Raw genomic sequence first — 16,137 nt, 5'->3', positions numbered from 1 at the left:
TACGTCCTTTCACACTCCGTGTTCGAGCAAGGAGCATTTGGTCTTCATAATTTAATCGACGTGCGCGCGTTTCGAACTTGGAACCACTTGGTTGGAAGTAAGGCTATGGTATTACTGAGTTACCACCTCAGTGGCGTGGAAGCTTTCTTTTGAGGATGATTCTCAAGGGAGGTGAATGGTAATTAATTTAGAGATTTTTTTTTTTCCGAAGAAGTTATTTTTTACATTGTATCCACCCTCCGAACAGACCCAACTCATTGTAGCCACTGTTCGCAGAACCCAGACGTCGACCATGCCATTGTAGTCACTGTTCACAGAACCGAGCCGTCGATCAAGTGATTGGAGTCACTTTTCGCAGAACCGAGACGTCTTTAGAATTCAAAACATGCCCGTTGCTGCAAAGGATTAAGGCTTGTATTATCCTAAGATTGTAGGCGGATGATGGACCAGAAAGTTTTATTGCTTCCATTGCGGTCCAACTCACATGACTTGTTGCAGAAAGTTCTGCCCTTTGTTATAAAGCCTACAGGCTAAACTATTTGAGGAAAAGAAAGCTTCAGCAGTTAGGCAGCTGGCTATGTCGTAATCTACTTAGATAGTCAGTGATATTCTAATAGATGGTGGCCTATTCGTTTCCTCGTATGGAAAGTATTATGCGGAGGGTTGTAACTTTCTATCATTGAGCTAGATTTCGATGATCCTCCCAAATAAAATTTTCTATTGATTTGTCAAATTGAAGAGAACCAAATCCACTGTCATTCCACCAATACTTGTATTTTCTAAGCACCGGACACTCTGGGTGATTGTAGGGACGTATAGAATCCATGCCAACATCAACATGACCACTTAAACAGAAAGGTAGCATGAAAAAGGAAGGGAGAGGGGGGAAAATCTATCTTATAAATCAAGATTTTACATTGAAAATAAGGTACTGTAATCTAGTTATAGTTTTCATGTTTTTGTAAAAGAATAAATAAACTCGGATTGTACATCATTCCGGGAGAACAGTCAAAAAGATTGTCATGGGTGAGGCCAGAATTTGACGTGGTGATCAAGGTGAGAAAATATGACTTGTGTTTTGCCTCCTCCCAGCTTGTGTTGAAGCACCTGACCTTCCATATCACTTTCAGACATTGTGTTTTTTCTTCCAGCAATTCTGGTTCCTAGCTGAGTGTCAAATTTCAATGTCAAGCTCAGACGGTCTCCAAGCAAATACCACATACTTCCCATGAACCTGGAGACATGAGATGGGACTGCAGATTCTCATTGTGTATATCTCCATCTTCCAAATGCTTATGAAACTCATTTAACTCCCCGTCGTGGATTTCCTGACATTTTGCGTTTGTTGGATTTGGCAGATGGATCAAACTTGGAATGTGCTGGGGCATGCTTCGGCTTCTTGTCGTCCCTTCTATGGTCACCAGTTGCTCTATTGCGCCACTTTGGTCTATCAATCACATTCCTCTTTTTGTTCTCTCTTGACCGTGCTTCAAGTAAACTCTCAGAATTAGAAGGATTTGCACCATTTGTCAATTGGTTTCTACCAGCAGTTTGACAAGTCTCATTCATGCTCAAAATATCTTTTCTCTGTTTCTTTCTTCTCCCTTTCTGATCCTTGGTAGTTGCCCTGGAATTCTTCTCTTGTGATCCAGTTACATCATCAAGTACCCTTTTCTTCCCTCTGCAAATGTAAAGCATCAAATGACAACTATCATTTAAGAAAACCTGTCATGAAAACATATAGTTTATAAATAACTATGGAATCTCTACCCTTTGGTGACTGAATCTGCCGACTTCACTGCTGTTTCTGAACGGGCAACTCTCTTAGGATTTTTCTTGCTTCGGCGACCCTGCAGTTAAAAAGTATCATGAAAAATTGCTGCGCTAAGGACATGCAGGACATTATCTAGAAGAGGGTGGTGATAAGTAATTCAGATTCAACAATAAGATGGTGTGTGGCAGTTCAAATTGACACGAGGTACAAGCTCAGTTCACTTCTGTAGGATACCGTTTCGCTCAAGAATGTATATTTCAAAAACTCTCAACCGTGAAAAACTTGTACAAACAGAAAGTCCCATATTGGCTATTACAATGGACAAAATTCCAAACTGGCAACTACGATGGGCTGCATCTTTGACTTATTTGTTGCTCGGATATGAACATAACTCCTCATGTCAAAATTACTATTCACCCCTCTGAGTAGGGTCCAAGTCCAGAGCATTTTGGAGGGTTGTTCCTCGTTAGGATTGGTTTAAGCTGTGATGAATAACATAGAGATTTCCCTACCCACCAACTAGCTCAATAGTTTTCAATCCAAGCCCTTCCCTTGCCTAAATTTCTTTGGCTAGAAATTCAGCACCAATTTCTTGACAGTAGACATCAGGTTGACAATGCATTCTGATGCAAGTTTAAAGCAGGATCTTCCTAAGGACACCCTTGTGATTTAAAACTAAACTAGAACAATAAAGACTTTAAAGTCTATGTATGGCAGCATCATTGAATAATAATACTGCCATATATCAGAACATGAAAAAACTTTACTATCATGATAAAATGCAGGGCATTGGTTTAGAGTTCAAGAAGACAGCACTGATGATCTTTCTCAACCTCAATACTGATGCATTTAGAAGTCTTCTGTTCATCTGTATTCTAATCATTTCAAATAGTTCCTTGATGGTAAACAACAAAGTTGCTTATTTCCAGTGTAGGCACCTTAGAAAGAAAAAAAAAACTATTGAAGTAGCACTTAAAATGATCATTACAAAAGTAATTATATATCAAGTCACTGTAGAACAAAGAAGTCTCATCAATATTTATCAACTCAAAAGTATTTGGGAGTTGGGCAAGAACAGCAGCTCTTTACAGCAGGTATGCCGTGGAAGTAAAACATCACCCAATTGAGGAAGCTTTAGTAATATGATGGTGAGCCAAGCAAAACCTTTATAATAAACTGTTCCAAACAAGATTTATGACAACTTAACAAGTATGAATATAAAATAGAAGCGAATGGCAGTCTGATGACACTAAATTTTGGCATTTGCTTCTAAACCACCTTGTATGTTCTTAATCACTCTCACTTGATTGGAAGGGAGAAAAATGGTGATACCTGCCCAGTTTCTCCTACTAAGCAGGAATAGGGCATAAAATTCCCTTGAATGTTGCCGGGGCAACAGCACAAAGAAGTGTCGTTGGCATGCAGAGGAGATAGAATCTTATTAGTAGGATTAAAGCCCAATTTTATCATTACAGGATCAACGATGAAAAGCACAACCTAGAACATCTAAATATCCTAGGAAGCAAAAAATCATATGTTTTGGAGATTTGCTACCTATGCATCAGATGTTTCAAAATATGTAACCTCAATGGCATGACACAAGGTCTTGATTTCATATGGTCTAGAAACATGGAAATCAATTCCAATTTGCGTTGACTTTTCAAGATGTCTCATTATTATGGATGAGCAATTGAAATGATCATATAATATTTTATGATTCTAGCTTCATTGGTGCTTTGTGCTCACTTGATGCTCTAATTTTTTTTAGAAGCATGTATTTTCAATTTAGATGTTCCGTAGTTCATTCTAAAGTGATAGGATTAAGATTTCCATCATAAAGTTTTTCAGATGCAAGGAAAAAGTTTTTAATTTTCACATCCTTAAAACAAGATTTCAGATGTCTGGGGACTTATCACCCATGGAAATAACAAAACAAACTACCAATTCCAGTTAATGAATTTAAGTATCAAAGTCACTTGAACTTTGGATAAGCAGAAGACAATGTTCTAGATCATGAAGGCCCACATACGCTTTGTCATGGGCAAAGTAGTCGGTCATTATATCTTGGTATGTCATTATACTCTTTGTATGCTCATCAAATATACACTGATTGCAAGTTGAACTATATTTTGGTCATCTCAATTAAAAGATGAGTCAGGAAGCAAACCATCATGGACAAGTGGTGCAAACAGCTGTTAGCATATGAAAGATGAGTGATCTAACTACCATAGAAGTACCATCTCATCCTTGATCCCAAGTAGAATGTTTGAGCATAAAATAGGGGGTACCCTGCCACTGACCAAAAAAATGTTTCAAACCAAGTTGTGGGGGGGCAGAAGGGTCACTCACTCATTAAAGTACCCAATACAACAAAATCAGATGAAAGCCAAAGCCCTACAGAACCTGGGACGTTTCATTACCTTAACCTGTTTGAATACCTTATGTTGAGGCTAATTATCATAAAGTCTTCCCTAGCATCTTAATTGGTCTCGATTGTCAATGGCTGGCAGGCATATCGATAACCCACCAGATGTTGACTTACAATGCACTCTTTTATTTAAGCCACAAAGATACTTTGCAAAAAACTGATTATTGAATATAAAGACTCGTCTGCTGTCGCTTCATATCTATAGTAGGATTAATTGGATATAAATGCTAAATAAGATAGTTTCTTACTCATCTAAAATTCTGTAAGCATTTGACTTTGTTCTATACATCTTAATAATCTCCATTATCACAGCAATGCAATAACATTTTTTGAAACTGAAAGATAACATATGACAAGGGTTTAAAAATTTCGATGCCAGGCCCCTTCCCGATTTATTTCTGTCATGGTACAGTACCAGGTTGGTACAGTCGGAATGTACCAAAACAGCCAATCACAACAAGAAGAGAAAAGAAAAGGCTAAAAAAACTTGTGTCCTGGTCCATCCCAGTGCGTCCCAAGTTCAAGAGGGATGTAACTGGGATGGTTGGAATGGACTGAGACATCTTCATTTACGAAAACCAGTCTCCTACAGGTATCTCGGGTCCCAGTCTCCTGTCGGAATGGTGGGGGGGGGGGGGGGGGGGGGGGGGGGGGGGGTGGATGGTGGCGGGGTGTTGTGCAGATGTAAAACTAGGAGCTTAGTTATTAATCAAAACCTCAAGGCCTCCTGTGCAGATGTGTAGCCATGCTGTCATTTGCTTTTGTTTTCCTTTTTTTTGCGCTTCACACCTCAACACTTGACTAGCCAGGTCTTCAAGTGATATAGAGCTCATGAGCTGACCACCTAACAAAGACTAAACGTACAGATGATCTGAGATAGGTAGTTGCAGCAAAAGATGAGGAAAAAATTAACACTGGAACTCTTCACTATTGTTCCTCTCTTGCTCCTAGCCTAGCCTAAGTCAGAAACCTGCTAACCCTCATTGAATAAACATATTAGGTCTAGAGGCCGCATTATCCAGATATAGGTAAAATATCCTTTATTTTCAAGGTTTGCTGCCGACCGGTTCAGCCTGTACCATACCGGTACTGGCCAGCGCCGGTACGGTATAGCCAGTACCGATACGGTTTGCACCTGTTCAAGCCTAGTACCAATGCGTACCGGTACGAGCCCGGTACCAGCACCGGGGAAGAAGAAGAGGAAGAAGAGGAAAGAAGAGGAAGAAAGAGGAAGAAAGAAGAGGAAGAAGAAGAGAGAGGAGAAGAAGAAGAAGCTTACCTCCTCCCTCGGGCCGACCTCCTCCCTCGGGCCGACAAGGATCGCCCGTTCTCCGGTGCGGTTCCGGCCCCTTCTTTGCTCACAGGAGAAGGGGGGAAAGAGAGGAGAAGAGAAGAGAGAGGAGGAGAAGGGTCGGAAAGGAGAGGAGAAGGGAAAAAAAAAAGGAGAGAGCAAAGCGTGGAAACGCGTCCCCGACTCGAGCCTGCGCGCGTTCCACGCGGTGCGAACCGCGGACCACGCGCAGAGAATCGCGCGCGCGGATCCTCGGGCAGGCTCTCCGCATGGGGCAGCGAGCCCCGCTTTTAATGCCACAGAGTGGCATTTATTGCCACTCTGTGGCCGAACGCGGACGCGTGCACGTCCACGCGCCCGTCCGTGCGTTTTTTTTTTTTAAGCGGAACCGGTTCGGTATCGATTCCAACTGGTACCGGTCTTCACCGGTACGTCGGTTCAGTCGATTCCGCATATCTTGTTGTATTTATAGATAAACTCTTCTAATTGGTTTATGCATGCAAGTTTTTCATGTAATGGCATAGTTTATAAGGGTATGCAAGAATCTATGCCTTCATATGAGTAGCCATGTGAATTTTTGAGTGTTTGGAAGGAAGGGTGCATGCATCATGTGCCTAAGTCTGTTCATGACATCATAAAGAGGAATTATTTGAGCTTGGCATCCTTCTTGGCCACAAATTTTTCAAAGCAAACCAACAAACTCCAACTAGTAAATCATGAACATATATGAAGTCAAAGTTTATATTAACAGAGCGCAAATACCACATATTTGGTCTTGCATCCAATGCGAGCTTTCTAAGCTGCATAGACAGTGCATGAATGTGCTTCAGTTTTTCCATGGAGGTATGTAAAAAGAATTACCCAAGGTCCTAGTTTGGCCCTATATTCCCAAGAATGAACTCAACCATTCCAAATAGCAACCTGTAAGAAGTCTTAAAGTTAAAATTTATAACGACGGAGTGCATATACGCTACACCTGTTGTTGTTATCCAATACAATCCACTACAAGCCTTTTATGCTACAATATAATAGATATAGGATAACTGTTACCAAGAACACTTTGCGTTGGTTAAAAGTGGCAAACAATTATGATCATTCTTCCTAATATTATGGTGATATACAAAAAGAAACTCTACCTCTTTAATGGTTTTAACGAAGGCCTTGCAGTTTTTAGGCACAATAATGTCGATGGCATCAAAACCACACTTTCTTATGAAGATCTCAAGGATGACTGCAACCTGCAATTTGGTGTAGTTGCTTAATCATGTAACAAGATTTCACAGGAGAAGAAATAAATTGACAACAGATATCATTAAAAGAACCAAAACAATGCTCAAGTGGCACATGCCTTTGATTTGAAATGATGTTTTGAAACAGATGACCATGGCAATATTCCATTGACAACATCAGGGACAAGTTTCAGTAGTTTATCGGTCTGCAAGGAGGAAACCAACACCTTTACGAAGCCCAAAGCTGCCTATCACATGTCATAGCGCATATGAGATTTCGAATTAGAAGATAAAACCCCAAGCCAGAAATAAACATGCAGCAGAAACTCACTTTAGTGACTTCAATATCTTTGTTTTGCAGCAAAACTAAAACTGATGGCAGCAGGTTTGGCACAGCCAGACAAAAGTCAGCATCATTGTATATAAGCAATGAAAGTGCAGATATTGCTCCGCTTATTATGTGAGGAGATGAACTAGAGAGATATCCCATCACCTGCAAAGTGAAATAAAATGAATAAAATTAACTTAAATATACACTAGCAGCTAATTATGATGCAGAGCTATGTAAGAGGCACGTCCTCAATACAGATAAGATGCTTTGTTATAGTAGCTAAAAAGATGCTTAGGAAAGGGCAAGATAACTGGTACATAAACATGTTTGTCAAATGATTATCCGCATATATCACTAGACAAATCATAAATCAAGCAATAGATCCATCTAAATTCTGTGACAGCCCATAAGGTTGATATAAATCTCAGGTTCTAACAATTAAATGTAAGAGCAGGTAAGTTATCCATCTGCTTCTTCCTAAAGACCGGAATATAAGGCACACTTGACTTCTCATGACGAAAATGCTAACAATAAACTGATACTAATGGAATTAAAAAATACAATAACAACAAAAATGACCAAGTGATACAATCTATGTGAACATTGGGAAAAATCTAAAACAAATCTGAAGACAGCAAGATTAGCAGTTAGAAAGGAAAAAAGAAACCAAAGAAGAAAAAATGGCTTGCACAGAACTCCATGGTCTTGACACCATGGCAAGGTTATTCAACAAATTATAAATTCTAATTATAAAGTTCTTGCAGGAATCTCTTATTATATTTTCTTAAGATACCATCTGTACCTTCTGTCCAATGAATCACGGAACTATCATCACACAAAAAATATTGAAATGACTTAAAAAATTAAGATAACAATTTTACATGAATACATTGTGAGGGTAAAATGACTTAACACAATTGCATATATACATGAGACAGCTCTAACAGTCTATGATGGATCAGTGTTGGTAACATTACCATACTAAATAACCGTTGAAGATCTGATTCTGCATCACCAGACTGAGGGTTCTTTAAGCTGCCACTTATAGTCAGGAGTACATCATATGCTAGTTTTCGAGATTCTTTCTTAGTCTGCATAAGATTAAGAAAGTCAAATTCAAGAGATCTGGATATCAGATTGAATAGCTTGAAATAATACTAAATATTTTAACAATAAGAAATTCAATACGCATATCATAGATCAAATATGTATTTGACTTGGACCAAAAATGGATAATAATATAATCTGCAATAATGCCAAAGCCTATGCTAATATTTAACTTCATCTAAAACACTAATCCTGTATTATGGCTTAATCATAATATATAGATTAAATATAACAAAGCACTAAATTGTTGATTGGCATGTACTAGCATGTGGCATAGCTGAATGGCAGTGGATGCCAAGAACTGGAATGTTACACCACAGCATATACATTGTCAATGCCAGCCTGCACAGCACTGGAGCACAGTTAAATACCTTGTATAGTATGTGACATTTATGTACCATGCTACTAAATTCTAATTCATAAAGCCTGAATAAAAATATGGATACAAGCAAAAGAAAAAAATGTGAGAAAACATGCAATCTAATAATCACATATTATCAAACCTAAGATACTATTTCTTATTCATGTGAATCGCCTGTTTCTGCTTTGGCTCATTGGACAATGTGCTATTTGAGCATTTAGCGAGCATTTTACAGAGACAAGATGGACAAAATACTTGAGTGAAAGATGGTGAGAAATTCTGGCCCATAGTAAAGAAAAGAAATACATGAAAGCTTTGGAATTTTAGGTGACAGAGAGACTTTTGGACATTTATTTATGTTTGTGATGAAATATTTAGTTTACTTCTAAAAAGCTGTTCTTCTTTTCGATAATACAAGATAATACCAAGCTAATTTGGACATATGCAAAGCAAAACAAACATTATCATTAAAAAACCCCACTGCACTTATGAAGCACTAGATTTTCTTGATTTGTCATGACTTGTGAATATGCTTCATTTAAAACCAGATAAGAGGCACTTGCCTTTAGATTATTGTGTTATAACAAATCTTCATAAAGGGGCCAATAGTTTTAATTTCTCAAAACTTCCTGTGAGGCACAATGACCTCTCTAGTAATAAGAAGGGAGCATCCACGTGAACAATAACAGTTGTAGTTTCCATGCAAAATGAGGCAAGACAGTATTTCTTTAAGCCTAACTTCCTTCTCCTCTTAAAGCATGTTAGGCTGTACATATATTATGCATGGCCATATTCTCAATCCTGGAATGAATAATCCAGTTACACACTAATTCAACATGTTATACAGATATTTTTCAGGCTTGCAATCTGATAAAAATGAAATGATGTAAGTTGATGCTACCAGTGATCCTTGTATCAGTCAAGATTTTTTTTTCTTTTTTTCGCAATCATGGGATAAGAATAGTCAAATTTACTCCTAAACAAATTGCAACTTTTTACTTGAAACTTAAAAAAAAACAAGAATCCACATATCTTTCATAAAAGGCAGACAGGCATTTTCCAAACATCCGTATGTAAATTATTAGTTTTTGACTTTATGTGTGACAGACGTTACAGAACCATTTTTAGGGTTAATGGGGGGTAAGACCCATGTTGACTTGTCTGACTACATTAAAGACACATTCATGTTGCCCAAAGATTATGCATGGGCAATTATGATTCGCATGTGGCCTACCTTCTAAGAAAATAAAAATTGATAGGCATAAAAGAAAGAAAATTACAAATTTTAGAGAACACTAAAATAATGTATGAATAGTAAAATAATGCTATCCATCGCAGGGTAGTGACAAAACCTTTAGTGTGAGTATAATCTCATTCAGAATTAAAAATGCTTTGGTGTTCATGTTCTCCTCATTTCTCTGCAAAAGAATTGAAAATTACAGGTTAGAGAAGCTTTTTTGTCAACTGAGTGAACTACATGCTCCTGCAAATGAAAACTTGACAATTTGAAGCATCGCAGAGATTCCATGCACATATAGATAAATACAACTAACATAATGCCAGGACCCAGGAGTGTATATGTGTAGTAAATGTAGCAGTCAAGAAGACTAATGAACAATGCCATGTTGGACAACAGCTGAGGTTGCTATAACCAAAAAAGTAGAATTCAAAAGTTAACATTCAAAAACTAAATGAAAATGGCAGCTTTGGTGTTGTTTCAACTTTCAATTTCAGGGAAATTTTAGGGAAAGAATTAAATGAGGATCGAGTGTGTGTGGAAGAAGCCTCTTTGTGGATACATATTCCATCAAACAAAACCTCAGCATTTGATAAAATCCCTTTTCTTCTGAATAACTAATTCTAAGAATTTAAAGTTATTAACTAAAACTTGAGGAGAATGGGTTGTTATATTTTTAACGAATCCATTATCGAGGCTTTATATGAATATATAAAACCACGAAAGGTTATTTCTATAAAAGATAATAAGTTCAACTCATGCTGAAATAACTTGACTTTGCAGATGCATCATGCATGTAAAAAGAATTCAAGCATGGCCCACACATGCAAGATGCAGGTCTTTGTGTATGTGTTTAAGCAATAGCATATACTACAATCTCCATCCTCTAATACCTTCCCTCCAAAATCATGGAATATCAAAAATGAAAAAACAAATCCCAACAAATAACAAAAGCACGAGGTAGCACAGGTCTCGCAAAATGTCTTGCTAATCACCTGAAGGACCGTATGCAAAACATTTCAAGTAACTAGATGGAAATGTCAAACAAAGTGAAAATCAATTTTGATGTGCTGCTTCTGCTTGTGAAAACAAAATTGCTAGAAGGTTTATTATGAAAATAAAAAGGCTGACTATTATGAATATAGAAAAGCATGGGCTGTAAGGCCATTGAACTATCATGCCATGCCGGTAAAAATACAACTAGATTTCATGTCAGGAAACAAAGTCTTAAGTTAGAAACATTGAAATGGATCCCAACTCTCTAGACTTGTTACTCAGAAGGAATACATTACAAAGAAAAGAGGCAAAGAAAAGAGGCAAAGTGGTAACAAACTCAAGTTAAAAACTGATACAAATAATTTTAATTAGTAGACGACTCTCTAGATGCAGCTCCCAGATTTCCTACCTCCAGTTAATACATTCCCAAAATTTCACACTTGTGCTTCCCATGACTTCGAAAATAATCAATAAATGCACTTGGCAAGCTTCAGAAATTTGGCTATAAATAGGTTACAGGTTAGGTTATTTTAAGTAACTGTATCTTAAATAAAACAACTTTTATAGCATGGAGGATATTAAGAAATAAAATATTATATAAGTATCCCTTAGTGAAGACTGTCATGTCTTGTTCAATCAATTTTAAGTATTAAATCATATAGAAGAATGAATATAACTTGTTTTTAGAGGCGAATGCAGATTTCAAATCTAACTGAAGAAATCCTCGCCATCTTTAGTTGAACTCCTAATAATTCAAATCCCAAAAAAGTTTGGAAGAAAATTGTTATTAAATTATGCTATAAGTTTCAGCTACTTTTAATCCAGAAAACATTGGCATTCACCAATGTCCGTAAGATATCAACTATCGATTTCAAAAATACCTTTCCAACAAGCCTACGATCATCGAAATCCGATATATATATATATATATATATATATATATATATATATATATATATATATATATATATTATATGCAAAAAATTTATGCCTTTTGAAAGATTATTGGTTCCATGTAGACTGCAATACATTTTGATCATTCGATTTAATAAATATCAGAATCTATCATACATTGTTTGGTATGCCCATTTCAAGGGGGTCAAAATTACTATTAAAATAAAAAAATAATAACAATAAACAAAGTCCATATATTATGTCCAGTTAGCCATCTCATATCCATTCTCTTTCTTTTACCCATACTCTCCTATAATTTACCATGAATATATTATACGATTTTGATTTGACATATCCATAACTCACATAAGTTCAATGGAAATATAGGTAAAACAATCATTTTATTGTTCAATGTTAGGTTTCTTAACGTCAGATGCAAGTGAAGTAAAGAGACAACGAGATGGATTATTTTATCTTACCATGTGTTATATACAAATAATATAAGGGAAACCAGGATATGATTGATGGTTATGATTTCCATCAGCTCATGAAATAGTTGGTACATATATCATTATTTTTATATCAAATGATTAATTTTATTCTGGTGATTTTCATGTTTTTATTGTTTAAGATTAAACTATTTTCAAGTTCAACATGCATATGTTCAAGGTGACATATAGAGTTTGTCTACTCTCCTTTCAAATGGATCAAAGCCTCAATCTTGTCAATGCAAAATTAACAATGGATATGTTAAATTGAGAATCTATACTTTTAACCATGATCTACATCATAAAAAGTTAAAAACTATCAAGAAACCAAAAATTAAGTGTTTTGAAGCCTGAATACACATGCATCAGTGGGCAACAATGAGAAAGTTCTTAGTTCTCACCTTTAACATGTGAACCAATAGAAAATGGTAACACGACAAACGATTTTTCAACGCCATACTATCCGCAGGGGCCTTAATACTATTAAACAGATCGATTAACTCATTAACTCGAGCTGAGCAAAACCAACTATGCCCCTGCACAACAAAAGAACAAAGTTTATTTAAGCATAATGTCGGTATCATTTTGAACATTATGTAGCCAAATTTATTCTCTTGACCTTCAAAATTTTACTCAAAGTAAAGTATGCTTCACGTTGACAACGCTCATCACAAACCTGGCAAGCAATACAAAATTATTTGGATAAATTAGTCTGCAATAGCAGAATGAATATTTGTCTAATGCTTCAAAGGGAGAAGAGTTATCTGAAGACTACCAATAAAGAAGACCTGACAAAATCAAAAAATATATTAATGAGATCTTTATCAGCTGCTTCAACAAATGAGGATACAAGCTCCATAACCAAACACCTGCATTAGAGAAAGTTTGCATTAACCTCCTGGTCTGCACCCTAAAGCAATAAAGAACATAAACTCATAATGCCTTTGGAAATATCTTATGGTTAATTATAAATCTGCAGAAACTAAAGTGCATTTCCAGAAACATTACTTCATGAACTCATTAATGATGATGTGAGATTATGCTAGATTCAAAGGGAATTTTAAACAGCAATGATTAGAAAATTTCATGCAAGGTAAAAAGATAATGCTATCAAAGGTCCTGGACGTATGGCCACAAGCACACAGGCAATCTTCATTATGCTGACTCACTTGTATCAAAGGGCTTAGACTGTTATTTTTCACTCCAACTTCATCCTTAGAGCAAGAACTCCTTTATTACCCACTTGACAAGCCATATGCAATCTGTTCTTAGAGGAATGATGAATGGAGATAGCAAAACTAAAAACATGAAACCTTTTATATTTAAAACTTAACTGAATTATTAACTATAATAAATGTCAAAAACTGAAGTATTATGTTGTTCAAAGATATACTTATGAAACTTATAAAATTTCTACTCTTGAAAATGAGTAATGCCGGACCAAAATAGGAAACATCATTCATCTGACACATATAAACGATTCAAATACATAAAAAATTAACCAGATATGCATGTAATACTGGTGAAATCACTGATAATTCTCACAGTCCAGATCATTACTAAGGCAAAAACCATAAACTAAGATGGACAACCATATTAAGTTTGAAATTAGCATTTTAAATGCATTTAAAAAAAAGTTTCAGATAAAGTCAATACCTTGTACGCGAACAGATTACTAGAGCACAAGTACAAAGAATAATATGGGAAAATAGTGAATTAAAACATAACTACATTCCCAGATACCATCAGTTTTGCTAACATACATGTTCTTTAGCATACATGACTCAATTTGTTGCTTTCACACTAAAAAAAATTATGTTTTCTACTTAACACTAATATTTTATTTTTCAAGCATTGTAATAAAATCATAAATTGATTTTGCCAGCCATACTTTAAATGCTGGTTCATTTGTTTTTTCAGATATCCAGACATGATCAATGCTTGTCCAATATATACATAGGTAAGAAACATGAAAAACATTCAATTTGCTTTTAAAGCATATAAAAATTAAACCTAGCAGCATAAGGCCTATCTCCAAAAGGTCTCTAGGTGACCTACATCCACATAGCATCAATCGGTCATCCACGCAAACGAAGAAGGAAATATCGCAGAAGAACAAGCTTACCCACGGGAGGAGCGAATTGGGAGGGCGAATGTACATAGGTGATTTTGTAAAACATGTGATTTTTTGTGTAAGAATATGGCTGGGTGTTTTGAGCACTATGTGCATATGTACATACTGGCATTAGGCACAAGCAAATGCACTTGGCAATTTTGGTTGAATACACTCTTGTTCTGTTATATGCATCCTTTAAGATCAATAATGTGGCTTCTGAATTCAGATTTCCCCATTAAAGGGCATGCCTGCGTTGTTCGTGTGTATTTTCACACAACATCCTAGCACCAGACATGTTCATATGCACTTGATGATTTTATTTAAATAGATGATGTTTGCTACATGTGTGCTCTTTTCAATTCTCTCCCTCTAAACTATCTAAGAAAGCAACAAGGGAGTTTATACAATAAAATCAAATTCCATGTTCAATTCCATAGTTGTTATCTAAAAGAGAGGTCTGGCTACAATTCTTGAAAAGCAGAAAGAAACAAACATGCAAATGCACTGATACCTTGAGTTTGTGTTTGAATGGCTTAGATTATTATATGAATATCCCTTGGTAAAGACAACTTGAGGTCTACAAACAAACTCCAACTTTATCAAAAAACAACACATCATCCCCATGATTCTTGGGAGAATAGAATAAAAGATTTGACTCTCCATAATGGCTTCATTTCTCCAGTAGTCCTCATCCTGGTATGTGTCCTTCATCGCTCTACTTAATGTCATTTTATTCAGACAAGAACTTACCATTGATTTCCATTTAATCAGGATTTCCATTAAATCAGCACATCGACTACCATATTTGATTTTTTTTGTATGCAGCTTTTATCATTAAACTGACCAGGAACTGATGTACTTCTCATTCAAGATGCATACATTAAGCTGCATTACATAGGGACATACAAGAGGGTATTGCTAGTGCCTAGTGGAGATATAACTTAAATAGCAAAGGATATTCAACAGATATAGCTATGCTGCCATCATTTTAATCATAAATGTGGAGCATTAAAATCATTAGCTATGTTTAGATAAACAATCTTAATGCTTATGCATTGTGCAGAAAGAACACAAAAAACTAAAAAGTGGTCAAACAATGAAGACTATCAACAAGTTCATGAATATGTATAAGGAATAAGAAATGCTTGTTACCTATTTTCTTTGTGTTTCTCCTTATTGGCTGATTCTTCTACCTCTTCCTTCTTATCAGCATCTTGAATTGGATCCTCCAGTTCTTTAGATTCAACTAAAGAACCTACTAAATCAAACTTTTCCAATAATGAAAGAAAGAGGCTATGAATGCTTTCACTCCCGACAAGAAAAGCTAAGCAGCCAATTGTTTCCTGAAATCATCCAAAAATAAAAAAAATAAAAAAAGAGGACTCTTTTAGTTAAAATTTCTTATGCTTAAGGTTAGCCTATATATCACCAAATAGTCGCTCTACAATGAAAACTGAAACAATGAATTCACATGGCAATTGCTTAAGGTGGACCAGGGAAAGCAAGTTTAGTAGAAGTTAAAATAGATAGGTAGAAAGATGGAATAAATAGACAGGATAGAAAGATAGATAGATACATAAATACATACATAGATGCACAATATAAACTATAAAGGAAATGGTGGAGCATCTTCCCCTGTACCCAGCTTCCCAACTTTGACCTAGGGAGTTTGCTCACCCCTTCATCTTCCAATTTTACTAGCTTTACAAATTTTATACTATTCAATGGTGGTGAATCACATGTAAAGGTATCACAGCCCATCCATGGTATCATAAGCCATATTATTCACATAACTATAATAACAGAGATTCCTGTTAAGGGCCACTTCTAATGTTATAGCAATCTTTGCAAAATCTTTTTTTAAAACATCTATCAAGCATGGCCA

The 16,137-nt window shown here is 36.0% G+C and overlaps 1 protein-coding gene across 2 annotated transcripts in view; it reads right to left on the bottom strand.

Annotated features, from left to right (window-relative positions):
• Nucleotides 1-876: 876 nt before the first annotated feature.
• Nucleotides 877-16,137, bottom strand: part of LOC103721223 (ARM repeat superfamily protein) — a 35,625-nt gene continuing 20,364 nt past the window's right edge. The window contains exons 8-18 of one of the 2 annotated variants that reach the window (XR_015971928.2): nucleotides 15,405-15,595; nucleotides 12,912-13,005; nucleotides 12,756-12,812; nucleotides 12,538-12,672; nucleotides 9,874-9,939; nucleotides 8,031-8,144; nucleotides 7,054-7,215; nucleotides 6,842-6,966; nucleotides 6,630-6,731; nucleotides 1,771-1,850; nucleotides 877-1,681 (exon numbers count right to left, since the gene is read on the bottom strand). Coding sequence is in view for 1 of the 2 variants with exons in the window: in XM_008811338.6 (XP_008809560.4) it covers nucleotides 1,303-1,681; nucleotides 1,771-1,850; nucleotides 6,630-6,731; nucleotides 6,842-6,970; nucleotides 7,054-7,215; nucleotides 8,031-8,144; nucleotides 9,874-9,939; nucleotides 12,538-12,672; nucleotides 12,756-12,812; nucleotides 12,912-13,005; nucleotides 15,405-15,595 (1,509 nt within the window). In the remaining variant the exon portion in view is untranslated. Of the gene's footprint in view, nucleotides 1,682-1,770; nucleotides 1,851-6,629; nucleotides 6,732-6,841; nucleotides 6,971-7,053; nucleotides 7,216-8,030; nucleotides 8,145-9,873; nucleotides 9,940-12,537; nucleotides 12,673-12,755; nucleotides 12,813-12,911; nucleotides 13,006-15,404; nucleotides 15,596-16,137 lie in introns of both variants that reach the window. The other variant, XM_008811338.6, reaches the window with a different exon arrangement.

This window comes from Phoenix dactylifera, chromosome 12 (genome assembly GCF_051530095.1).
Source record: "Phoenix dactylifera cultivar Ajwa chromosome 12, Ajwa_hap1_PhDact_Kaust_v1.1, whole genome shotgun sequence".
In the NCBI taxonomy this organism is placed as follows: Eukaryota; Viridiplantae; Streptophyta; class Magnoliopsida; order Arecales; family Arecaceae; genus Phoenix; species Phoenix dactylifera.
Note: the sequence above shows the minus strand (reverse complement) of the source record. Positions and strands in the feature narration are given on the sequence as shown.